The following is a 26,315-nucleotide window of genomic DNA, read 5'->3' on the forward strand; positions in this document are numbered from 1 at the left end:
CCAGATTAAGCGGGAGTCTCCCAGGCTCATCTGGCATGTCTTCCCTGAAGTCTGCCAAAACCCACACCCTTGCATTTCCAGGGACTCCCCTTAGGCAGCTGGGCAGAAAACCCAGCATGGTTCAAACAAGCTGACAGACAAGCGGGAGAGGACTCACGGGCAGACGGCCTCCCTCAGGTCTCGGGTGGAGCTCTGGGACCACAGCAGCAACGGGCCATCCCAGCCCCTGGGCTCAGCAGTGCCCTCATTCTCAGGCCGGAGGCTCCGCCCTGAGGGGAGCAGGAAGGTCACCAACTGCCGCAGGCGGACCTCAAGCCCCTCCCACTGCTGGAGCCTGACCTCCCCCGGCCCCACCCCTTCCCCTACCCCAGTAGGACGAGAGCTCGTCTTCCCCTGGCTTCCAACGTGAGGCCCGACCCTGGGCCCCGATTGGGCACTGCCCCAGTCCGGAGCCAATCACAGTGGCCAGGGAGGTGGAACGCACCGATTGGCCAGGGCCAGGTCATGTGACCATGCTCCCCAGGAAACTCAAATATTACCAAGCTTCCCTAACAAATCAATGAACGAAATTATCCAGTAAAGGCAAACCGTACTTTTTAATGAGGCCAATGTCACAGAAAAAAAAAAAGCTTCACAATCAACTGCTCAAGGAAGCTACTAAATGAACTTTCAGAAAAGTTAAGTAGTTTTTTTTTTTTTTTTAATAGGGTGACGGAGAGCTATACCTTTCCCATCTATGTGAATTTAGGTTTAAACTAGATTTCCCTTGGCTATTATATAAGACAAAAAAACCCACATCACCTCCTTTCACTCCCCCCACCCCAGAAAGTGTTTTAGTCTATTGAATTTTTGTGTCCTCAGTTGTGTCTGATTCACGGCAACTCACGAACTCTACACAGCCAGGCTCTTCCGTCCATGGAATTCAGGGCAATTTTTTTCTGTCACAGTAAATTCCCACCCTGGGTGATCCAAAGGCAAGGGCTCAGAGGCTCCTGAGAGACTAACTGCTTTCAGCTGAGCACAAAGCTGGCTCCTCACTGGGATGCCTGCGGCCTAGGGCTCCCAGAGGGGAGAGCAGCACTCGCCCCACCGTGTGGTCACTGCTGGAAGTGCAGGCTGCTCCTCACTCCCCCTTGACAGTGTCCCTGAGGGCAGAACAGTGTGAATCTACTCAAGGTGGAAACGCAAACTCCGATGCAACCAGACTTCCCACAAGGTCTCCAAAACCACTCAGGAAGAGGGAATTGGAAACTGCAGGGCATGACATGAATGCAGATGGAGACTTGACACCTTACATCGAGTTCACTTCCAGTTATCCCTAGACAAAGTTTCCATGAAAACTTGTCACAAATCTAGAAGAACAATGAGCAGAAACCGGACACGTGCTTTGAGTCTTCACACACAAAACTAAAAGGCAGTCCACAAAACAACCCAGAGAATACAGTGGACTTTGCAAAATCAAAGATATCTACTGTGGGAAAGACCTCATGACAAAAGCAAAAGACAGGTCATACATCGCGAGATGAATGAGTGGAAACACAAAGCTTCTCAAGGATGTGTCTCCAAACAGACAAAGAACACCAACACAACAAGCCTGTGAAAACTAGGGAAAGGTCTGAAGGGACACCAGACTGAGGAAGACACACACAGAGTATCCCGGATGATGTCCAGCACAGAGGGCCTGAAGAAACAACAGTCTAGTTGCACTCCCTCGGGCCTGTGTGACCCTGGATGAGGCCTCTGTTTCCCGGTGGCTCTGAGAGATGGACAGGGAGGAAGGGGAAGAGAAATCACTTGCATTTCTAATACTCACAGCAAAGTCTTCCAATGAGAAGGGAATTATCACCCCCACTGACAATGCCATTCACTGAAGTGATACCCACGAGTCCATCTAACCCAGAAGGGAAGGAAGGACCTGTTCTCACAAAACGGCGAGAGATGGAAGAAGGAAGATCAAGCCCACACCAATCGCTGCAAAGAGAAGCTGTGCTCAGGGCTTGAAAGAATTCCTATTGGGAAAATGATGTCACAGCCCCACAAGGCAATCCACAGCTTCGATGCTATTCCTCCCAAAATGCCAATGCATTTTGGCACCGAACAAAGAATTGCAACAGGGGTTTCGGAAACAGAAAAGAGCCTAAATTGTCAATACAATCCGACGAAAAAGCCCCGATACGGACATCCAAGGTTGTGTGAAAGGAAATTAGACGAGCAAACTAGGATCCTCAGGAGAGTATCGGAGAAGGCGATGGCGACCCACTCCAGTACTCTTGCCTGGAAAGTGCCCTGGACAGAGGAGCCTGGTAGGCTGCAGGCCATGGGGTCGCGCAGAGTCAGACACGACTGAAGTGACTTAGCCGCAGCGGCAGCAGCAGGACAGTATGCTATTGGGAATACAACAACACACACAGATCCAGATCGATGGAATCAAGTTGAGGGTCCAGAAACAAACCCCGGCATCCATGGTCAACTCGTCTCTGACACAGAAGGGGAGAATATCCAAATGGGAACAAGAAAGCCTCTTCAATCAATGTCCATGGGAAAACCAGACAGCTACATCTGAAGAACGCTATTGGTTTTGATCTCACACCACCTCAATATCGGGGAAAACCCTCACCCTAAAGGCTGATGTCATGAGATAGCTAGAAAGAAGCGTAGGTCAAAGGCTCCTTAACATCAGAGTCTCCTTGCCATTTGCTGGGCGGAGGTAGAAATGGGTCTCTTCAAGTAAGGGAAAGAGGGAAACGAAGTACACCAATGGGTTTCCATCCAATGGAACCTCTTCACAACAGAGAAGCTAAGCATTCACAAATGCAAAAGATAGGAAACGGAACATGAGAGACTCCTTGCAAGTGGTGTATCTGAGAAGGGGTTCATATGGAAAGAGACGAAGAATGCACAGCACTCAGATTCCAAGAAACACCACCACCACCCTTGACCCTTCCCCCATGACCAACTCCGACCTAAAGCCTTTCTCTCCCTCTAACCTATCCCTAAAACATAACCCTCATCTAATCATATACATGTGCATTCCTAGCATCCATCCATCCACACACGAGAGAGAAAGAGGAAGACACAGACTGAATCGAGAAAGGAAAAGAGAGGGACACAGCCAGAGAGAGACACGGAACCAAAGAGAGGAAAGGAGTCGATGGCCCAGACTTTTCATCACTCTGTCTCGAAGGTAGAAGCAATGACAGCGCCCATCCACCCCAGAAGGGGGAAAAGGACGGAAGGTTTGGAGAGGAAAAGACAAGAACCCAGGGATCCATTAGAAGCTCAGCCACCCGCAGAAGCCGAGCTGGGACACTTGAACAGAATCTCAATGGAAACAGAGGACCAGAAACTTGGCTACTCTTTTCTATAAGAGAGGGAGACCTTCGAGTCTTCCTTTCGGTGCTCCAACTTGGATGCGGGGTCTCAAAACAGTCAGGAGGGGGAGTGCCTTTTCCTGGGTTCCACGGCGCATCCAGGCCTCGTTCTGCCCCATTCTGTGCTGTGTCAGCCCTGGATGGAGTCTTTCTTTCTGAAGTCTCAGCGCACAAGCTCCACGTGATATCGGCCCCAGGTGGAAAGGCATGGAGCTGCTCGTAGGCCGCCAGACCTAGGAAACAGATGGGAGAATGACCCCCTCTCTGCAGATGGAGAGACTGGGGAAACCCTGAGGGGCATATGCTTGTCCAGGGCCACACCACTTATGAGAAGAAGGAGCCTGGTCTGAGAGCAGCGGGGTCCTCGGAGCTCAGGCCCTGGCTGCACCCAGGCCTCCCCAGGGCTGTGGGCTGGGCTGTGTGGCTGTCACTGTGCCTGCACATGGCCTAAGGGGGGTGGTCGAGCAGTCAGAAACCCAGAGATTCCCTTGGGAAGTTTTGGGGAAGGGACCTCAGCACGAACCCCAGGAAATGATGTCACCTGCCGGCAACAGAACCCAACAGAACCCGCAACCCGGGTATCCAGGCCTCCAGAGCGGAGAGGAGCCCCCAGCCAGATCACTTGCTGCCAGGATGTTCTGCTGTTTGCCCCTGCCCAGAGCCCGGGGCCGCAGGAGAGCTCACAGGCAGTGTGCGTGGGCACCCTGTCGACGTTGGCTCAGGGCACCCCCGAGAGGCCTCTGGCCCTTTGCCCGGAGAAACAGAAAGGTAACACGGGGAGCCCCAGGCCGGGCCAGGCCACCTCTCCCATGCCACCCGGAAACACCGGGTCCTTTGCCTGTGTGTGTGGATGCGGGTTTCTCGGGGTGTGTCTCCCTCAAGGAAGCCCAGGCGGATGTGGGGTCAGAAGCCTGCGGACAAGTTGTGTCCACACCCCAGGGGAGAGCAGGCTGGGTGGGATGGGGAGAGTGCGGGCAGCGCCGGCCGCCCAGGCTGACCTCACACCCTCAGGTGGGTCTCTTTCCTCCCGGGTGGGGATGTGAGCAGACACACGTCTCTGACCCTTCTGGGAAGAGAAGTTCGAGCAGGCAGAAGCAGCGGCTCCACTGGCCGGGCCCAGCTCGGAAAACTCCCAGCACGGCTGGCTGACGGTCACTGTCGTTGCAGAGCTTCCCACGTGATGAGGCCGAGGACGGGGACACCCCGTCCACCTCCTGGAGGGAGGGGTCGGAGCACCACCCCCCCGCCCGTGAGGCCCAGTGCAGGCTCCAGGTGAGCGTGCCCACGGAGGCATCAGCCCCACCGGGGGCGAAGCGGAGGCGGGGAAGGCCTGCTGCCGAGACACCGCCCAGGATACACCCGGCGGCCCAGTCTGAGGCTGCCACGGAGCTCAGCACACCCGGCTCCGACCCAGAGTCCCGAGAACCCCGGCCTCTGAGGCAGCAGGAGGACCTGGAGCCCAGCACGCCAGAGCACAGAGGTGAGGACGCTGGGGCTGGTGCACGGGAGTGTGTGGGGAGGGGGTGCTGAGCTACACAGGGACGAGTCCCCGAAAGATGCTGCTGGGCCTGCAGCAAGCGCTGGCCTCACACCCCCACCCCCATCTTGCACACTTCAGTCCCAAAAGACATCCGACGCTGGGTATTCTTTGGGAATCTCTTGGAAGCTTTCTGTCCCGGGATACGGACATGCCAAGGCTGGCCTGTGGGTAAACTTTGCTTCTCCCCCAGCTCTAGCACTGGCCTCCAACTGGAACCAGGCTCCACTTCCCAGACCTGTCCCTACAGAGGTGGTGGCTCCAGGTGCAGGACCCAGGAATCCACCGAGGGCAGATGGAGAACCGAGACTTGCCCTCGCAGAGACACCAGGCCAGCTGGGTACTGGCCAGCACACCAGGCAGATCGGATCTCCGTGCCTGCAGGACCCCCAGCTCCAGGCACTGATGTCCCACCCCCTCAGCGAGAACCTCCACCTCCACGTGCACCTGTACCTGCTCGGGCTTTGGCAGGAGAACCCGAGGCAGAGGAGGAGTCACCGCCTCGGCAGGGAGAGCCTGCCCTGGCTCCCGCGCAACACCCAGACGCCGACGATGACTCACCCGCCCCTGCAGGAAGAACGAGCCCCCGCTCTGGACAGAGACCCAGAGCCCTTGCCGGAAACACCACGTCCAGGGCAGCGGTCGGCTCTGCAGCCTCCATCCCTGTCTGCTCACCGTGGACGCCGGCAACTCGTTCTGCCCCCAGGGGACATGGAGTTCCTTTCCCCTGAACTGCTTTGCATTTGGTTTGTTTCCACCTTTCTGGTGATGTTTTATTGTTTGTATGGTTTCGTGTATTTCTGTTGGTTAAGTTGGGATTAGTAAACTTTTTCATCATTGTTGCAATTTGGGAACACTGTTGTGTAACTCTGGTGATACTGTGTTACCATCACCACTTTGTAGTTGCAGACCCCTTCCATCTTTATGCCCCACCCGCAAACAAAGCCTGGATTCAAGGCAAGCACGCCCTGTTCATCCCTCCCCCCGATCCTGAACACAATTTCATCTTTTCTTTCGGCATTCCTTCCTATATTCTTGGTGTCCCCAATCAATGCCTCTCAGTGAAATGACTGAAGGAGTTTTTTTCGGACTCTCCACCTACTGTAAGACTCCATTGGAGAGTTCTCATTTTTATGTCCTTTGAAGTAGCCTTTGATAGCTGAAAGGACGGTGTACGTCCTTTCAAGATATCATGTGCCAAACGAAGCCCTTTTGGCAAATGCCATCATTATCTCCAGGCAGGCATTGCTGTTTGAAGGGTGACATCTCAGCCAGAAGGCAGAGGCTGAGCTCCTCTTGTTGCACCAGCTCCCAAAAGAAGCCAAGAAAGGGAGCTGGAACAACAAACCACCCCAACGCCCAGGAAAGCGTTCTTCACGACAGAAGGCTAGAAAATGACCCAACAACCTTGTGGCCCAGAACCCCTCTAGAAAAATCACTGTTCCATAAAAACGAGAAACACATGGGAAGTTCCAAGGAGAGGCAATGCCCACGGCCAGTGTACTTTAGAGACGGCCTGACCGCTCCGGGGAAGACACGCACCGACGGAACCCCTTGGGAAACAGCAGTGATAGTCCTCACCGTCGTAAGGGTTTCCTCTGGGGACAACCTGCCCTGGGCACCACATGAGGGAGCAGACCGGCTTCTCTTCCTCTGCCCCCACACCATTCACTCATGAAGGCAGCTCAGGTGTTCTCATGCCCTGCCTGCCTGCCTGCCTGCCTGGCTCATCCGTGAGCTGTGCCCACCTCCAGGGCAGGACTCCACCTTCTCCTCTCTGTGTACCGTGAATCTGCACACAGTGGGCTTTCAGAACCTTAGGAGACTTGAGCCATTCCCACTCGAGCCAGAACCCTCCCCAGGAAGGAAAACAGCTGTGGAGTCATTTTGGCCCCAGCACTGGTTCCCAAACCCTGGCGGCTCCTACAGCCTCTACGGTGTGAAGAGGGAGGTCCCTTTTGACAGAGCTTTCCGGCTGTCAGATCTAAGCTGTTGTTTCACTGTCAGCTGTGTCTCTTCCGTTGCAGCCAGGTGGGCCACGCTGCTCCAAAGGAGCTCACAAGCTGAGTTGCAAGGGAGGAATTGGGAGGACAGGGATGGCTACAACGTGCTGCAAACTGAGTGAGGGTCCCCACAACCCTCAGCAAAGGTCTGTGGCGTGCAAGTGGGGAGTAGAGGGCCCCCAAGTTCCAAAGGAAGGGAGGTACTCGGGAGCTAAAGCCCTTGGCTGCTGTGGTAGCAGCTGCAGATGGCAGCTCGTCCACAGTGCACTTCGAATGAGGTCATATGAGCGGGACTCGGGAAATGGCTCCGAAATCCAGAGAAAGGGGTCAGGGTATGTGGGAATCCGGCGGGGGTGGGGGGTGGATGAAGGAAGGTGTCCTTCCTCTCTCCAGTGCAATTTGGTTTGGTGAGTCTCAAAGCTACCAGATGGCACTTCCCAAGTCAGGCCCCCGCAGGAATCAGGGTGGGCTGCGTGCCTCGGCCCCTGCCACAGGGACAAGCCACACCAGTGGCCTCCCTGAGCTCAAATGGCCGGATCTGGGGGTTCTGTCTGGGTGCACACCTCCTTGCTGTGGCCAAGTTCCCCCCTTCTCTGAGCACCAGCTTCATCCTCTCGAATGAGGACATCGATTGCTACCTTGGCACGTTACTCTCTTCATCCTGTGAAGACTCATTAGGCTTATCCTACAATTACTAGCTGGCCCGAAGAGATATCTCCTGAATCCAGATTAAGCGGGAGTCTCCCAGGCTCATCTGGCATGTCTTCCCTGAAGTCTGCCAAAACCCACACCCTTGCATTTCCAGGGACTCCCCTTAGGCAGCTGGGCAGAAAACCCAGCATGATTCAAACAAGCTGACAGACAAGCGGGAGAGGACTCACGGGCAGACGGCCTCCCTCAGGTCTCGGGTGGAGCTCTGGGACCACAGCAGCAACGGGCCATCCCAGCCCCTGGGCTCAGCAGTGCCCTCATTCTCAGGCCGGCGGCTCTGCCCTGAGGGGAGCAGGAAGGTCACCAACTGCCGCAGGCGGACCTCAAGCCCCTCCCACTGCTGGAGCCTGACCTCCCCCGGCCCCACCCCTTCCCCTACCCCAGCAGGACGAGAGCTCGTCTTCCCCTGGCTTCCAACGTGAGGCCCGACCCTGGGCCCCGATTGGGCACTGCCCCAGTCCGGAGCCAATCACAGTGGCCAGGGAGGTGGAACGCACCGATTGGCCAGGGCCAGGTCATGTGACCATGCTCCCCAGGAAACTCAAATATTACCAAGATTCCCTAACAAACCAATGAACGAAATTATCCAGTAAAGGCAAACCGTACTTTTTAATGAGGCCAAAGTGACAGAAAAAAAAAAAAAAGCTTCACAATGAACTGCTCAAGGAAGCTACTAAATAAACTTTCAGAAAAGTTAAGTAGTATTTTTTTTTTTTTAATAGGGTGACGGAGAGCTATACCTTTCCCATCTATGTGAATTTAGGTTTAAACTAGATTTCCCTTGGCTATTATATAAGACAAAAAAGCCCACATCACCCCCTTTCACTTCCCCCACCCCCAAAAAGGGTTTTAGTCTATTGAATTTTTGTGTCCTCAGTTGTGTCTGATTCACGGCAACTCACGAACTCTACACAGCCAGGCTCTTCCGTCCATGGAATTCAGGGCAATTTTTTTCTGTCACAGTAAATGCCCACCCTGGGTGATCCAAAGGCAAGGGCTCAGAGGATCCTGAGAGACTAACTCCTTTCAGCTGAGCACAAAGCTGGCTCCTCACTGGGATGCCTGTGGCCTGGGGCTCCCAGAGGGGAGAGCAGCACTCGCCCCACCGTGTGGTCACTGCTGGAAGTGCAGGCTGCTCCTCACTCCCCCTTGACAGTGTCCCTGAGGGCAGAACAGTGTGAATCTACTCAAGATGGAAACGCAAACTCCGATGCAACCGAACTTCCCACAAGGTCTCCAAAACCACTCAGGAAGAGGGAATTGGAAACTGCAGGGCATGACATGAATGCAGATGGAGACTTGACACTTTACATCGAGTTCACTTCCAGTTATCCCTAGACAAAGTTTCCATGAAAACTTGTCACAAATCTAGAAGAACAATGAGCAGAAACCGGACACGTGCTTTGAGTCTTCACACACAAAACTAAAAGGCAGTCCACAAAACAACCCAGAGAATACAGTGGACTTTGCAAAATCAAAGATATCTACTGTGGGAAAGACCTCATGACAAAAGCAAAAGACAGGTCATACATCGCGAGATGAATGAGTGGAAACACAAAGCTTCTCAAGGATGTGTCTCCAAACAGACAAAGAACACCAACACAACAAGCCTGTGAAAACTAGGGAAAGGTCTGAAGGGACACCAGACTGAGGAAGACACACACAGAGTATCCCGGATGATGTCCAGCACAGAGGGCCTGAAGAAACAACAGTCTAGTTGCACTCCCTCGGGCCTGTGTGACCCTGGATGAACCCTCTGTTTCCCGGTGGCTCTGAGAGATGGACAGGGAGGAAGGGGAAGAGAAATCACTTGCATTTCTAATACTCACAGCAAAGTCTTCCAATGAGAAGGGAATTATCACCCCCACTGACAATGCCATTCACTGAAGTGATACCCACGAGTCCATCTAACCCAGAAGGGAAGGAAGGACCTGTTCTCACAAAACGGCGAGAGATGGAAGAAGGAAGATCAAGCCCACACCAATCGCTGCAAAGAGAAGCTGTGCTCAGGGCTTGAAAGAATTCCTATTGGGAAAATGATGTCACAGCCCCACAAGGCAATCCACAGCTTCGATGCTATTCCTCCCAAAATGCCAATGCATTTTCGCACCGAACAAAGAATTGCAACAGGGGTTACGGAAACAGAAAAGAGCCTAAATTGTCAATACAATCCGACGAAAAAGCCCCGATACGGACATCCAAGGTTGTGTGAAAGGAAATTAGACGAGCAAACTAGGATCCTCAGGAGAGTATCGGAGAAGGCGATGGCGACCCACTCCAGTACTCTTGCCTGGAAAGTGCCCTGGACAGAGGAGCCTGGTAGGCTTCAGGCCATGGGGTCGCGCAGAGTCAGACACGACTGAAGTGACTTAGCCGCAGCGGCAGCAGCAGGACAGTATGCTATTGGGAATACAACAACACACACAGATCCAGATCGATGGAATCAAGTTGAGGGTCCAGAAACAAACCCCGGCATCCATGGTCAACTCGTCTCTGACACAGAAGGGGAGAATATCCAAATGGGAACAAGAAAGCCTCTTCAATCAATGTCCATGGGAAAACCAGACAGCTACATCTGAAGAACGCTATTGGTTTTGATCTCACACCACCTCAATATCGGGGAAAACCCTCACCCTAAAGGCTGATGTCATGAGATAGCTAGAAAGAAGCGTAGGTCAAAGGCTCCTTAACATCAGAGTCTCCTTGCCATTTGCTGGGCGGAGGTAGAAATGGGTCTCTTCAAGTAAGGGAAAGAGGGAAACGAAGTACACCAATGGGTTTCCATCCAATGGAACCTCTTCACAACAGAGAAGCTAAGCATTCACAAATGCAAAAGATAGGAAACGGAACATGAGAGACTCCTTGCAAGTGGTGTATCTGAGAAGGGGTTCATATGGAAAGAGACGAAGAATGCACAGCACTCAGATTCCAAGAAACACCACCACCACCCTTGACCCTTCCCCCATGACCAACTCCGACCTAAAGCCTTTCTCTCCCTCTAACCTATCCCTAAAACATAACCCTCATCTAATCATATACATGTGCATTCCTAGCATCCATCCATCCACACACGAGAGAGAAAGAGGAAGACACAGACTGAATCGAGAAAGGAAAAGAGAGGGACACAGCCAGAGAGAGACACGGAACCAAAGAGAGGAAAGGAGTCGATGGCCCAGACTTTTCATCACTCTGTCTCGAAGGTAGAAGCAATGACAGCGCCCATCCACCCCAGAAGGGGGAAAAGGACGGAAGGTTTGGAGAGGAAAAGACAAGAACCCAGGGATCCATTAGAAGCTCAGCCACCCGCAGAAGCCGAGCTGGGACACTTGAACAGAATCTCAATGCAAACAGAGGACCAGAAAGTTGGCTACTCTTTTCTATAAGAGAGGGAGACCTTCGAGTCTTCCTTTCGGTGCTCCAACTTGGATGCGGGGTCTCAAAACAGTCAGGAGGGGGAGTGCCTTTTCCTGGGTTCCACGGCACATCCAGGCCTCGTTCTGCCCCATTCTGTGCTGTGTCAGCCCTGGATGGAGTCTTTCTTTCTGAAGTCTCAGCGCACAAGCTCCACGTGATATCGGCCCCAGGTGGAAAGGCATGGAGCTGCTCGTAGGCCGCCAGACCTAGGAAACAGATGGGAGAATGACCCCCTCTCTGCAGATGGAGAGACTGGGGAAACCCTGAGGGGCATATGCTTGTCCAGGGCCACACCACTTATGAGAAGAAGGAGCCTGGTCTGAGAGCAGCGGGGTCCTCGGAGCTCAGGCCCTGGCTGCACCCAGGCCTCCCCAGGGCTGTGGGCTGGGCTGTGTGGCTGTCACTGTGCCTGCACATGGCCTAAGGGGGGTGGTCGAGCAGTCAGAAACCCAGAGATTCCCTTGGGAAGTTTTGGGGAAGGGACCTCAGCACGAACCCCAGGAAATGATGTCACCTGCCGGCAACAGAACCCAACAGAACCCGCAACCCGGGTATCCAGGCCTCCAGAGCGGAGAGGAGCCCCCAGCCAGATCACTTGCTGCCAGGATGTTCTGCTGTTTGCCCCTGCCCAGAGCCCGGGGCCGCAGGAGAGCTCACAGGCAGTGTGCGTGGGCACCCTGTCGACGTTGGCTCAGGGCACCCCCGAGAGGCCTCTGGCCCTTTGCCCGGAGAAACAGAAAGGTAACACGGGGAGCCCCAGGCCGGGCCAGGCCACCTCTCCCATGCCACCCGGAAACACCGGGTCCTTTGCCTGTGTGTGTGGATGCGGGTTTCTCGGGGTGTGTCTCCCTCAAGGAAGCCCAGGCGGATGTGGGGTCAGAAGCCTGCGGACAAGTTGTGTCCACACCCCAGGGGAGAGCAGGCTGGGTGGGATGGGGAGAGTGCGGGCAGCGCCGGCCGCCCAGGCTGACCTCACACCCTCAGGTGGGTCTCTTTCCTCCCGGGTGGGGATGTGAGCAGACACACGTCTCTGACCCTTCTGGGAAGAGAAGTTCGAGCAGGCAGAAGCAGCGGCTCCACTGGCCGGGCCCAGCTCGGAAAACTCCCAGCACGGCTGGCTGACGGTCACTGTCGTTGCAGAGCTTCCCACGTGATGAGGCCGAGGACGGGGACACCCCGTCCACCTCCTGGAGGGAGGGGTCGGAGCACCACCCCCCCGCCCGTGAGGCCCAGTGCAGGCTCCAGGTGAGCGTGCCCACGGAGGCATCAGCCCCACCGGGGGCGAAGCGGAGGCGGGGAAGGCCTGCTGCCGAGACACCGCCCAGGATACACCCGGCGGCCCAGTCTGAGGCTGCCACGGAGCTCAGCACACCCGGCTGCGACCCAGAGTCCCGAGAACCCCGGCCTCTGAGGCAGCAGGAGGACCTGGAGCCCAGCACGCCAGAGCACAGAGGTGAGGACGCTGGGGCTGGTGCACGGGAGTGTGTGGGGAGGGGGTGCTGAGCTACACAGGGACGAGTCCCCGAAAGATGCTGCTGGGCCTGCAGCAAGCGCTGGCCTCACACCCCCACCCCCATCTTGCACACTTCAGTCCCAAAAGACATCCGACGCTGGGTATTCTTTGGGAATCTCTTGGAAGCTTTCTGTCCCGGGATACGCACATGCCAAGGCTGGCCTGTGGGTAAACTTTGCTTCTCCCCCAGCTCTAGCACTGGCCTCCAACTGGAACCAGGCTCCACTTCCCAGACCTGTCCCTACAGAGGTGGTGGCTCCAGGTGCAGGACCCAGGAATCCACCGAGGGCAGATGGAGAACCGAGACTTGCCCTCGCAGAGACACCAGGCCAGCTGGGTACTGGCCAGCACACCGGGCAGATCGGATCTCCGTGCCTGCAGGACCCCCAGCTCCAGGCACTGATGTCCCACCCCCTCAGCGAGAACCTCCACCTCCACGTGCACCTGTACCTGCTCGGGCTTTGGCAGGAGAACCCGAGGCAGAGGAGGAGTCACCGCCTCGGCAGGGAGAGCCTGCCCTGGCTCCCGCGCAACACCCAGACGCCGACGATGACTCACCCGCCCCTGCAGGAAGAACGAGCCCCCGCTCTGGACAGAGACCCAGAGCCCTTGCCGGAAACACCACGTCCAGGGCAGCGGTCGGCTCTGCAGCCTCCATCCCTGTCTGCTCACCGTGGACGCCGGCAACTCGTTGTGCCCCCAGGGGACATGGACTTCCTTTCCCCTGAACTGCTTTGCATTTGGTTTGTTTCCACCTTTCTGGTGATGTTTTATTGTTTGTATGGTTTCGTGTATTTCTGTTGGTTAAGTTGGGATTAGTAAACTTTTTCATCATTGTTGCAATTTGGGAACACTGTTGTGTAACTCTGGTGATACTGTGTTACCATCACCACTTTGTAGTTGCAGACCCCTTCCATCTTTATGCCCCAACCGCCAACAAAGCCTGGATTCAAGGCAAGCACGCCCTGTTCATCCCTCCCCCCCGATCCTGAACACAATTTCATCTTTTCTTTCTGCATTCCTTCCTATATTCTTGGTGTCCCCAATCAATGCCTCTCAGTGAAATGACTGAAGGAGTTTTTTTCGGACTCTCCACCTACTGTAAGACTCCATTGGAGAGTTCTCATTTTTATGTCCTTTGAAGTAGCCTTTGATAGCTGAAAGGACGGTGTACGTCCTTTCAAGATATCATGTGCCAAACGAAGCCCTTTTGGCAAATGCCATCATTATCTCCAGGCAGGCATTGCTGTTTGAAGGGTGACATCTCAGCCAGAAGGCAGAGGCTGAGCTCCTCTTGTGGCACCAGCTCCCAAAAGAAGCCAAGAAAGGGAGCTGGAACAACAAACCACCCCAACGCCCAGGAAAGCGTTCTTCACGACAGAAGGCTAGAAAATGACCCAACAACCTTGTGGCCCAGAACCCCTCTAGAAAAATCACTGTTCCATAAAAAAGAGAAACACATGGGAAGTTCCAAGGAGAGGCAATGCCCACGGCCAGTGTACTTTAGAGACGGCCTGACCGCTCCGGGGAAGACACGCACCGACGGAACCCCTTGGGAAACAGCAGTGATAGTCCTCACCGTCGTAAGGGTTTCCTCTGGGGACAACCTGCCCTGGGCACCACATGAGGGAGCAGACCGGCTTCTCTTCCTCTGCCCCCACACCATTCACTCATGAAGGCAGCTCAGGTGTTCTCATGCCCTGCCTGCCTGCCTGCCTGCCTGGCTCATCCGTGAGCTGTGCCCACCTCCAGGGCAGGACTCCACCTTCTCCTCTCTGTGTACCGTGAATCTGCACACAGTGGGCTTTCAGAACCTTAGGAGACTTGAGCCATTCCCACTCGAGCCAGAACCCTCCCCAGGAAGGAAAACAGCTGTGGAGTCATTTTGGCCCCAGCACTGGTTCCCAAACCCTGGCGGCTCCTACAGCCTCTACGGTGTGAAGAGGGAGGTCCCTTCTGACAGAGCTTTCCGGCTGTCAGATCTAAGCTGTTGTTTCACTGTCAGCTGTGTCTCTTCCGTTGCAGCCAGGTGGGCCACGCTGCTCCAAAGGAGCTCACAAGCTGAGTTGCAAGGGAGGTATTGAGAGGACAGGGATGGCTACAACGTGCTGCAAACTGAGTGAGGGTCCCCACAATCCTCAGCAAAGGTCTGTGGCGTGCAAGTGGGGAGTAGAGGGCCCCCAAGTTCCAAAGGAAGGGAGGTACTCGGGAGCTAAAGCCCTTGGCTGCTTTGGTAGCAGCTGCAGATGGCAGCTCGTCCACAGTGCACTTCGAATGAGGTCATATGAGCGGGACTCGGGAAATGGCTCCGAAATCCAGAGAAAGGGGTCAGGGTATGTGGGAATCCGGCGGGGGTGGGGGGTGGATGAAGGAAGGTGTCCTTCCTCTCTCCAGTTCAATTTGGTTTGGTGAGTCTCAAAGCTACCAGATGGCACTTCCCAAGTCAGGCCCCCGCAGGAATCAGGGTGGGCTGCGTGCCTCGGCCCCTGCCTCAGGGACAAGCCACACCAGTGGCCTCCCTGAGCTCAAATGGCCGGATCTGGGGGTTCTGTCTGGGTGCACACCTCCTTGCTGTGGCCAAGTTCCCCCCTTCTCTGAGCACCAGCTTCATCCTCTCGAATGAGGACATCGATTGCTACCTTGGCACGTTACTCTCTTCATCCTGTGAAGACTCATTAGGCTTATCCTACAATTACTAGCTGGCCGGAAGAGATATCTCCTGAATCCAGATTAAGCGGGAGTCTCCCAGGCTCATCTGGCATGTCTTCCCTGAAGTCTGCCAAAACCCACACCCTTGCATTTCCAGGGACTCCCCTTAGGCAGCTGGGCAGAAAACCCAGCATGATTCAAACAAGCTGACAGACAAGCGGGAGAGGACTCACGGGCAGACGGCCTCCCTCAGGTCTCGGGTGGAGCTCTGGGACCACAGCAGCAACGGGCCATCCCAGCCCCTGGGCTCAGCAGTGCCCTCATTCTCAGGCCGGCGGCTCTGCCCTGAGGGGAGCAGGAAGGTCACCAACTGCCGCAGGCGGACCTCAAGCCCCTCCCACTGCTGGAGCCTGACCTCCCCCGGCCCCACCCCTTCCCCTACCCCAGCAGGACGAGAGCTCGTCTTCCCCTGGCTTCCAACGTGAGGCCCGACCCTGGGCCCCGATTGGGCACTGCCCCAGTCCGGAGCCAATCACAGTGGCCAGGGAGGTGGAACGCACCGATTGGCCAGGGCCAGGTCATGTGACCATGCTCCCCAGGAAACTCAAATATTACCAAGATTCCCTAACAAACCAATGAACGAAATTATCCAGTAAAGGCAAACCGTACTTTTTAATGAGGCCAAAGTGACAGAAAAAAAAAAAAAAGCTTCACAATGAACTGCTCAAGGAAGCTACTAAATAAACTTTCAGAAAAGTTAAGTAGTATTTTTTTTTTTTTAATAGGGTGACGGAGAGCTATACCTTTCCCATCTATGTGAATTTAGGTTTAAACTAGATTTCCCTTGGCTATTATATAAGACAAAAAAGCCCACATCACCCCCTTTCACTTCCCCCACCCCCAAAAAGGGTTTTAGTCTATTGAATTTTTGTGTCCTCAGTTGTGTCTGATTCACGGCAACTCACGAACTCTACACAGCCAGGCTCTTCCGTCCATGGAATTCAGGGCAATTTTTTTCTGTCACAGTAAATGCCCACCCTGGGTGATCCAAAGGCAAGGGCTCAGAGGATCCTGAGAGACTAACTCCTTTCAGCTGAGCACAAAGCTGGCTCCTCACTGGGATGCCTGTGGCCTGGGGCTCCCAGAGGGGAGAGCAGCACTCGCCCCACCGTGTGGTCACTGCTGGAAGTGCAGGCTGCTCCTCACTCCCCCTTGACAGTGTCCCTGAGGGCAGAACAGTGTGAATCTACTCAAGATGGAAACGCAAACTCCGATGCAACCGAACTTCCCACAAGGTCTCCAAAACCACTCAGGAAGAGGGAATTGGAAACTGCAGGGCATGACATGAATGCAGATGGAGACTTGACACTTTACATCGAGTTCACTTCCAGTTATCCCTAGACAAAGTTTCCATGAAAACTTGTCACAAATCTAGAAGAACAATGAGCAGAAACCGGACACGTGCTTTGAGTCTTCACACACAAAACTAAAAGGCAGTCCACAAAACAACCCAGAGAATACAGTGGACTTTGCAAAATCAAAGATATCTACTGTGGGAAAGACCTCATGACAAAAGCAAAAGACAGGTCATACATCGCGAGATGAATGAGTGGAAACACAAAGCTTCTCAAGGATGTGTCTCCAAACAGACAAAGAACACCAACACAACAAGCCTGTGAAAACTAGGGAAAGGTCTGAAGGGACACCAGACTGAGGAAGACACACACAGAGTATCCCGGATGATGTCCAGCACAGAGGGCCTGAAGAAACAACAGTCTAGTTGCACTCCCTCGGGCCTGTGTGACCCTGGATGAACCCTCTGTTTCCCGGTGGCTCTGAGAGATGGACAGGGAGGAAGGGGAAGAGAAATCACTTGCATTTCTAATACTCACAGCAAAGTCTTCCAATGAGAAGGGAATTATCACCCCCACTGACAATGCCATTCACTGAAGTGATACCCACGAGTCCATCTAACCCAGAAGGGAAGGAAGGACCTGTTCTCACAAAACGGCGAGAGATGGAAGAAGGAAGATCAAGCCCACACCAATCGCTGCAAAGAGAAGCTGTGCTCAGGGCTTGAAAGAATTCCTATTGGGAAAATGATGTCACAGCCCCACAAGGCAATCCACAGCTTCGATGCTATTCCTCCCAAAATGCCAATGCATTTTCGCACCGAACAAAGAATTGCAACAGGGGTTACGGAAACAGAAAAGAGCCTAAATTGTCAATACAATCCGACGAAAAAGCCCCGATACGGACATCCAAGGTTGTGTGAAAGGAAATTAGACGAGCAAACTAGGATCCTCAGGAGAGTATCGGAGAAGGCGATGGCGACCCACTCCAGTACTCTTGCCTGGAAAGTGCCCTGGACAGAGGAGCCTGGTAGGCTTCAGGCCATGGGGTCGCGCAGAGTCAGACACGACTGAAGTGACTTAGCCGCAGCGGCAGCAGCAGGACAGTATGCTATTGGGAATACAACAACACACACAGATCCAGATCGATGGAATCAAGTTGAGGGTCCAGAAACAAACCCCGGCATCCATGGTCAACTCGTCTCTGACACAGAAGGGGAGAATATCCAAATGGGAACAAGAAAGCCTCTTCAATCAATGTCCATGGGAAAACCAGACAGCTACATCTGAAGAACGCTATTGGTTTTGATCTCACACCACCTCAATATCGGGGAAAACCCTCACCCTAAAGGCTGATGTCATGAGATAGCTAGAAAGAAGCGTAGGTCAAAGGCTCCTTAACATCAGAGTCTCCTTGCCATTTGCTGGGCGGAGGTAGAAATGGGTCTCTTCAAGTAAGGGAAAGAGGGAAACGAAGTACACCAATGGGTTTCCATCCAATGGAACCTCTTCACAACAGAGAAGCTAAGCATTCACAAATGCAAAAGATAGGAAACGGAACATGAGAGACTCCTTGCAAGTGGTGTATCTGAGAAGGGGTTCATATGGAAAGAGACGAAGAATGCACAGCACTCAGATTCCAAGAAACACCACCACCACCCTTGACCCTTCCCCCATGACCAACTCCGACCTAAAGCCTTTCTCTCCCTCTAACCTATCCCTAAAACATAACCCTCATCTAATCATATACATGTGCATTCCTAGCATCCATCCATCCACACACGAGAGAGAAAGAGGAAGACACAGACTGAATCGAGAAAGGAAAAGAGAGGGACACAGCCAGAGAGAGACACGGAACCAAAGAGAGGAAAGGAGTCGATGGCCCAGACTTTTCATCACTCTGTCTCGAAGGTAGAAGCAATGACAGCGCCCATCCACCCCAGAAGGGGGAAAAGGACGGAAGGTTTGGAGAGGAAAAGACAAGAACCCAGGGATCCATTAGAAGCTCAGCCACCCGCAGAAGCCGAGCTGGGACACTTGAACAGAATCTCAATGCAAACAGAGGACCAGAAAGTTGGCTACTCTTTTCTATAAGAGAGGGAGACCTTCGAGTCTTCCTTTCGGTGCTCCAACTTGGATGCGGGGTCTCAAAACAGTCAGGAGGGGGAGTGCCTTTTCCTGGGTTCCACGGCGCATCCAGGCCTCGTTCTGCCCCATTCTGTGCTGTGTCAGCCCTGGATGGAGTCTTTCTTTCTGAAGTCTCAGCGCACAAGCTCCACGTGATATCGGCCCCAGGTGGAAAGGCATGGAGCTGCTCGTAGGCCGCCAGACCTAGGAAACAGATGGGAGAATGACCCCCTCTCTGCAGATGGAGAGACTGGGGAAACCCTGAGGGGCATATGCTTGTCCAGGGCCACACCACTTATGAGAAGAAGGAGCCTGGTCTGAGAGCAGCGGGGTCCTCGGAGCTCAGGCCCTGGCTGCACCCAGGCCTCCCCAGGGCTGTGGGCTGGGCTGTGTGGCTGTCACTGTGCCTGCACATGGCCTAAGGGGGGTGGTCGAGCAGTCAGAAACCCAGAGATTCCCTTGGGAAGTTTTGGGGAAGGGACCTCAGCACGAACCCCAGGAAATGATGTCACCTGCCGGCAACAGAACCCAACAGAACCCGCAACCCGGGTATCCAGGCCTCCAGAGCGGAGAGGAGCCCCCAGCCAGATCACTTGCTGCCAGGATGTTCTGCTGTTTGCCCCTGCCCAGAGCCCGGGGCCGCAGGAGAGCTCACAGGCAGTGTGCGTGGGCACCCTGTCGACGTTGGCTCAGGGCACCCCCGAGAGGCCTCTGGCCCTTTGCCCGGAGAAACAGAAAGGTAACACGGGGAGCCCCAGGCCGGGCCAGGCCACCTCTCCCATGCCACCCGGAAACACCGGGTCCTTTGCCTGTGTGTGTGGATGCGGGTTTCTCGGGGTGTGTCTCCCTCAAGGAAGCCCAGGCGGATGTGGGGTCAGAAGCCTGCGGACAAGTTGTGTCCACACCCCAGGGGAGAGCAGGCTGGGTGGGATGGGGAGAGTGCGGGCAGCGCCGGCCGCCCAGGCTGACCTCACACCCTCAGGTGGGTCTCTTTCCTCCCGGGTGGGGATGTGAGCAGACACACGTCTCTGACCCTTCTGGGAAGAGAAGTTCGAGCAGGCAGAAGCAGCGGCTCCACTGGCCGGGCCCAGCTCGGAAAACTCCCAGCACGGCTGGCTGACGGTCACTGTCGTTGCAGAGCTTCCCACGTGATGAGGCCGAGGACGGGGACACCCCGTCCACCTCCTGGAGGGAGGGGTCGGAGCACCACCCCCCCGCCCGTGAGGCCCAGTGCAGGCTCCAGGTGAGCGTGCCCACGGAGGCATCAGCCCCACCGGGGGCGAAGCGGAGGCGGGGAAGGCCTGCTGCCGAGACACCGCCCAGGATACACCCGGCGGCCCAGTCTGAGGCTGCCACGGAGCTCAGCACACCCGGCTGCGACCCAGAGTCCCGAGAACCCCGGCCTCTGAGGCAGCAGGAGGACCTGGAGCCCAGCACGCCAGAGCACAGAGGTGAGGACGCTGGGGCTGGTGCACGGGAGTGTGTGGGGAGGGGGTGCTGAGCTACACAGGGACGAGTCCCCGAAAGATGCTGCTGGGCCTGCAGCAAGCGCTGGCCTCACACCCCCACCCCCATCTTGCACACTTCAGTCCCAAAAGACATCCGACGCTGGGTATTCTTTGGGAATCTCTTGGAAGCTTTCTGTCCCGGGATACGCACATGCCAAGGCTGGCCTGTGGGTAAACTTTGCTTCTCCCCCAGCTCTAGCACTGGCCTCCAACTGGAACCAGGCTCCACTTCCCAGACCTGTCCCTACAGAGGTGGTGGCTCCAGGTGCAGGACCCAGGAATCCACCGAGGGCAGATGGAGAACCGAGACTTGCCCTCGCAGAGACACCAGGCCAGCTGGGTACTGGCCAGCACACCGGGCAGATCGGATCTCCGTGCCTGCAGGACCCCCAGCTCCAGGCACTGATGTCCCACCCCCTCAGCGAGAACCTCCACCTCCACGTGCACCTGTACCTGCTCGGGCTTTGGCAGGAGAACCCGAGGCAGAGGAGGAGTCACCGCCTCGGCAGGGAGAGCCTGCCCTGGCTCCCGCGCAACACCCAGACGCCGACGATGACTCACCCGCCCCTGCAGGAAGAACGAGCCCCCGCTCTGGACAGAGACCCAGAGCCCTTGCCGGAAACACCACGTCCAGGGCAGCGGTCGGCTCTGCAGCCTCCATCCCTGTCTGCTCACCGTGGACGCCGGCAACTCGTTGTGCCCCCAGGGGACATGGAGTTCCTTTCCCCTGAACTGCTTTGCATTTGGTTTGTTTCCACCTTTCTGGTGATGTTTTATTGTTTGTATGGTTTCGTGTATTTCTGTTGGTTAAGTTGGGATTAGTAAACTTTTTCATCATTGTTGCAATTTGGGAACACTGTTGTGTAACTCTGGTGATACTGTGTTACCATCACCACTTTGTAGTTGCAGACCCCTTCCATCTTTATGCCCCAACCGCCAACAAAGCCTGGATTCAAGGCAAGCACGCCCTGTTCATCCCTCCCCCCCGATCCTGAACACAATTTCATCTTTTCTTTCTGCATTCCTTCCTATATTCTTGGTGTCCCCAATCAATGCCTCTCAGTGAAATGACTGAAGGAGTTTTTTTCGGACTCTCCACCTACTGTAAGACTCCATTGGAGAGTTCTCATTTTTATGTCCTTTGAAGTAGCCTTTGATAGCTGAAAGGACGGTGTACGTCCTTTCAAGATATCATGTGCCAAACGAAGCCCTTTTGGCAAATGCCATCATTATCTCCAGGCAGGCATTGCTGTTTGAAGGGTGACATCTCAGCCAGAAGGCAGAGGCTGAGCTCCTCTTGTGGCACCAGCTCCCAAAAGAAGCCAAGAAAGGGAGCTGGAACAACAAACCACCCCAACGCCCAGGAAAGCGTTCTTCACGACAGAAGGCTAGAAAATGACCCAACAACCTTGTGGCCCAGAACCCCTCTAGAAAAATCACTGTTCCATAAAAAAGAGAAACACATGGGAAGTTCCAAGGAGAGGCAATGCCCACGGCCAGTGTACTTTAGAGACGGCCTGACCGCTCCGGGGAAGACACGCACCGACGGAACCCCTTGGGAAACAGCAGTGATAGTCCTCACTGTCGTAAGGGTTTCCTCTGGGGACAACCTGCCCTGGGCACCACATGAGGGAGCAGACCGGCTTCTCTTCCTCTGCCCCCACACCATTCACTCATGAAGGCAGCTCAGGTGTTCTCATGCCCTGCCTGCCTGCCTGCCTGCCTGGCTCATCCGTGAGCTGTGCCCACCTCCAGGGCAGGACTCCACCTTCTCCTCTCTGTGTACCGTGAATCTGCACACAGTGGGCTTTCAGAACCTTAGGAGACTTGAGCCATTCCCACTCGAGCCAGAACCCTCCCCAGGAAGGAAAACAGCTGTGGAGTCATTTTGGCCCCAGCACTGGTTCCCAAACCCTGGCGGCTCCTACAGCCTCTACGGTGTGAAGAGGGAGGTCCCTTCTGACAGAGCTTTCCGGCTGTCAGATCTAAGCTGTTGTTTCACTGTCAGCTGTGTCTCTTCCGTTGCAGCCAGGTGGGCCACGCTGCTCCAAAGGAGCTCACAAGCTGAGTTGCAAGGGAGGTATTGAGAGGACAGGGATGGCTACAACGTGCTGCAAACTGAGTGAGGGTCCCCACAATCCTCAGCAAAGGTCTGTGGCGTGCAAGTGGGGAGTAGAGGGCCCCCAAGTTCCAAAGGAAGGGAGGTACTCGGGAGCTAAAGCCCTTGGCTGCTTTGGTAGCAGCTGCAGATGGCAGCTCGTCCACAGTGCACTTCGAATGAGGTCATATGAGCGGGACTCGGGAAATGGCTCCGAAATCCAGAGAAAGGGGTCAGGGTATGTGGGAATCCGGCGGGGGTGGGGGGTGGATGAAGGAAGGTGTCCTTCCTCTCTCCAGTTCAATTTGGTTTGGTGAGTCTCAAAGCTACCAGATGGCACTTCCCAAGTCAGGCCCCCGCAGGAATCAGGGTGGGCTGCGTGCCTCGGCCCCTGCCTCAGGGACAAGCCACACCAGTGGCCTCCCTGAGCTCAAATGGCCGGATCTGGGGGTTCTGTCTGGGTGCACACCTCCTTGCTGTGGCCAAGTTCCCCCCTTCTCTGAGCACCAGCTTCATCCTCTCGAATGAGGACATCGATTGCTACCTTGGCACGTTACTCTCTTCATCCTGTGAAGACTCATTAGGCTTATCCTACAATTACTAGCTGGCCGGAAGAGATATCTCCTGAATCCAGATTAAGCGGGAGTCTCCCAGGCTCATCTGGCATGTCTTCCCTGAAGTCTGCCAAAACCCACACCCTTGCATTTCCAGGGACTCCCCTTAGCCAGCTTGGCAGAAAACCCAGCATGGTTCAAACAAGCTGACAGACAAGCGGGAGAGGACTCACGGGCAGACGGCCTCCCTCAGGTCTCGGGTGGAGCTCTGGGACCACAGCAGCAACGGGCCATCCCAGCCCCTGGGCTCAGCAGTGCCCTCATTCTCAGGCCGGCGGCTCTGCCCTGAGGGGAGCAGGAAGGTCACCAACTGCCGCAGGCGGACCTCAAGCCCCTCCCACTGCTGGAGCCTGACCTCCCCCGGCCCCACCCCTTCCCCTACCCCAGCAGGACGAGAGCTCGTCTTCCCCTGGCTTCCAACGTGAGGCCCGACCCTGGGCCCCGATTGGGCACTGCCCCAGTCCGGAGCCAATCACAGTGGCCAGGGAGGTGGAACGCACCGATTGGCCAGGGCCAGGTCATGTGACCATGCTCCCCAGGAAACTCAAATATTACCAAGATTCCCTAACAAACCAATGAACGAAATTATCCAGTAAAGGCAAACCGAACTTTTTAATGAGGCCAAAGTGACAGAAAAAAAAAAAAAAAAGCTTCACAATGAACTGCTCAAGGAAGCTACTAAATAAACTTTCAGAAAAGTTAAGTAGTTTTTTTTTTTTTTTAATAGGGTGACGGAGAGCTATACCTTTCCCATCTATGTGAATTTAGGTTTAAACTAGATTTCCCTTGGCTATTATATAAGACAAAAAAGCCCACATCACCCCCTTTCACTTCCCCCACCCCCAAAAAGGGTTTTAGTCTATTGAATTTTTGTGTCCTCAGTTGTGTCTGATTCACGGCAACTCACGAACTCTACACAGCCAGGCTCTTCCGTCCATGGAATTCAGGGCAATTTTTTTCTGTCACAGTAAATGCCCACCCTGGGTGATCCAAAGGCAAGGGCTCAGAGGATCCTGAGAGACTAACTCCTTTCAGCTGAGCACAAAGCTGGCTCCTCACTGGGATGCCTGTGGCCTGGGGCTCCCAGAGGGGAGAGCAGCACTCGCCCCACCGTGTGGTCACTGCTGGAAGTGCAGGCTGCTCCTCACTCCCCCTTGACAGTGTCCCTGAGGGCAGAACAGTGTGAATCTACTCAAGGTGGAAACGCAAACTCCGATGCAACCAAACTTCCCACAAGGTCTCCAAAACCACTCAGGAACAGGGAATTGGAAACTGCAGGGCATGACATGAATGCAGATGGAGACTTGACACCTTACATCGAGTTCACTTCCAGTTATCCCTAGACAAAGTTTCCATGAAAACTTGTCACAAATCTAGAAGAACAATGAGCAGAAACCGGACACGTGCTTTGAGTCTTCACACACAAAACTAAAAGGCAGTCCACAAAACAACCCAGAGAATACAGTGGACTTTGCAAAATCAAAGATATCTACTGTGGGAAAGACCTCATGACAAAAGCAAAAGACAGGTCATACATCGCGAGATGAATGAGTGGAAACACAAAGCTTCTCAAGGATGTGTCTCCAAACAGACAAAGAACACCAACACAACAAGCCTGTGAAAACTAGGGAAAGGTCTGAAGGGACACCAGACTGAGGAAGACACACACAGAGTATCCCGGATGATGTCCAGCACAGAGGGCCTGAAGAAACAACAGTCTAGTTGCACTCCCTCGGGCCTGTGTGACCCTGGATGAGGCCTCTGTTTCCCGGTGGCTCTGAGAGATGGACAGGGAGGAAGGGGAAGAGAAATCACTTGCATTTCTAATACTCACAGCAAAGTCTTCCAATGAGAAGGGAATTATCACCCCCACTGACAATGCCATTCACTGAAGTGATACCCACGAGTCCATCTAACCCAGAAGGGAAGGAAGGACCTGTTCTCACAAAACGGCGAGAGATGGAAGAAGGAAGATCAAGCCCACACCAATCGCTGCAAAGAGAAGCTGTGCTCAGGGCTTGAAAGAATTCCTATTGGGAAAATGATGTCACAGCCCCACAAGGCAATCCACAGCTTCGATGCTATTCCTCCCAAAATGCCAATGCATTTTGGCACCGAACAAAGAATTGCAACAGGGGTTTCGGAAACAGAAAAGAGCCTAAATTGTCAATACAATCCGACGAAAAAGCCCCGATACGGACATCCAAGGTTGTGTGAAAGGAAATTAGACGAGCAAACTAGGATCCTCAGGAGAGTATCGGAGAAGGCGATGGCGACCCACTCCAGTACTCTTGCCTGGAAAGTGCCCTGGACAGAGGAGCCTGGTAGGCTGCAGGCCATGGGGTCGCGCAGAGTCAGACACGACTGAAGTGACTTAGCCGCAGCGGCAGCAGCAGGACAGTATGCTATTGGGAATACAACAACACACACAGATCCAGATCGATGGAATCAAGTTGAGGGTCCAGAAACAAACCCCGGCATCCATGGTCAACTCGTCTCTGACACAGAAGGGGAGAATATCCAAATGGGAACAAGAAAGCCTCTTCAATCAATGTCCATGGGAAAACCAGACAGCTACATCTGAAGAACGCTATTGGTTTTGATCTCACACCACCTCAATATCGGGGAAAACCCTCACCCTAAAGGCTGATGTCATGAGATAGCTAGAAAGAAGCGTAGGTCAAAGGCTCCTTAACATCAGAGTCTCCTTGCCATTTGCTGGGCGGAGGTAGAAATGGGTCTCTTCAAGTAAGGGAAAGAGGGAAACGAAGTACACCAATGGGTTTCCATCCAATGGAACCTCTTCACAACAGAGAAGCTAAGCATTCACAAATGCAAAAGATAGGAAACGGAACATGAGAGACTCCTTGCAAGTGGTGTATCTGAGAAGGGGTTCATATGGAAAGAGACGAAGAATGCACAGCACTCAGATTCCAAGAAACACCACCACCACCCTTGACCCTTCCCCCATGACCAACTCCGACCTAAAGCCTTTCTCTCCCTCTAACCTATCCCTAAAACATAACCCTCATCTAATCATATACATGTGCATTCCTAGCATCCATCCATCCACACACGAGAGAGAAAGAGGAAGACACAGACTGAATCGAGAAAGGAAAAGAGAGGGACACAGCCAGAGAGAGACACGGAACCAAAGAGAGGAAAGGAGTCGATGGCCCAGACTTTTCATCACTCTGTCTCGAAGGTAGAAGCAATGACAGCGCCCATCCACCCCAGAAGGGGGAAAAGGACGGAAGGTTTGGAGAGGAAAAGACAAGAACCCAGGGATCCATTAGAAGCTCAGCCACCCGCAGAAGCCGAGCTGGGACACTTGAACAGAATCTCAATGCAAACAGAGGACCAGAAAGTTGGCTACTCTTTTCTATAAGAGAGGGAGACCTTCGAGTCTTCCTTTCGG

The 26,315-nt window shown here is 54.3% G+C and overlaps 1 protein-coding gene and 2 long non-coding RNA genes across 3 annotated transcripts; 2 read left to right on the forward strand and 1 right to left on the reverse strand.

Moving 5' to 3' along the window:
- Window positions 1–577: 577 nt before the first annotated feature.
- On the reverse strand, window positions 578–8,015 carry LOC145517953 (uncharacterized). Its single transcript, XR_014062439.1, has 2 exons — window positions 7,793–8,015; window positions 578–3,604 (listed from the first exon to the last, which is right to left on the reverse strand). It is a non-coding gene; the product is annotated as an uncharacterized LOC145517953 (long non-coding RNA).
- Window positions 3,970–5,754, forward strand: LOC145517931 (uncharacterized). The gene is made up of 3 exons (XM_081521269.1): window positions 3,970–4,139; window positions 4,539–4,851; window positions 5,102–5,754. The coding sequence occupies exons 1-3, from the start codon at window positions 4,005–4,007 to the stop codon at window positions 5,728–5,730; spliced, it is 1,077 nt and encodes a 358-aa protein (XP_081377395.1). The 5' UTR covers window positions 3,970–4,004; the 3' UTR covers window positions 5,731–5,754.
- Window positions 8,016–18,343: 10,328 nt separating the features above from the next.
- On the forward strand, window positions 18,344–21,031 carry LOC145517963 (uncharacterized). The gene is made up of 2 exons (XR_014062449.1): window positions 18,344–20,128; window positions 20,379–21,031. It is a non-coding gene; the product is annotated as an uncharacterized LOC145517963 (long non-coding RNA).
- The last annotated feature ends 5,284 nt before the right edge of the window (window positions 21,032–26,315 follow it).

Source organism: Giraffa tippelskirchi, chromosome 8, assembly GCF_054371585.1.
Source record: "Giraffa tippelskirchi isolate mGirTip1 chromosome 8, T2T-mGirTip1v1.2.pri, whole genome shotgun sequence".
Classification (NCBI taxonomy): domain Eukaryota; kingdom Metazoa; phylum Chordata; class Mammalia; order Artiodactyla; family Giraffidae; genus Giraffa; species Giraffa tippelskirchi.

Bases quoted from the DNA above. Each gene is read 5' to 3' on its own strand.
- LOC145517931 (XM_081521269.1), top strand. From the start codon at position 4,005: ATGTTCTGCTGTTTGCCCCTGCCCAGAGCCCGGGGCCGCAGGAGAGCT. The intron at 4,140-4,538 runs GTAACACGGGGA...CTGTCGTTGCAG, and splicing joins TTGCCCGGAGAAACAGAAAG to AGCTTCCCACGTGATGAGGC. The intron at 4,852-5,101 runs GTGAGGACGCTG...CTTCTCCCCCAG, and splicing joins CAGCACGCCAGAGCACAGAG to CTCTAGCACTGGCCTCCAAC.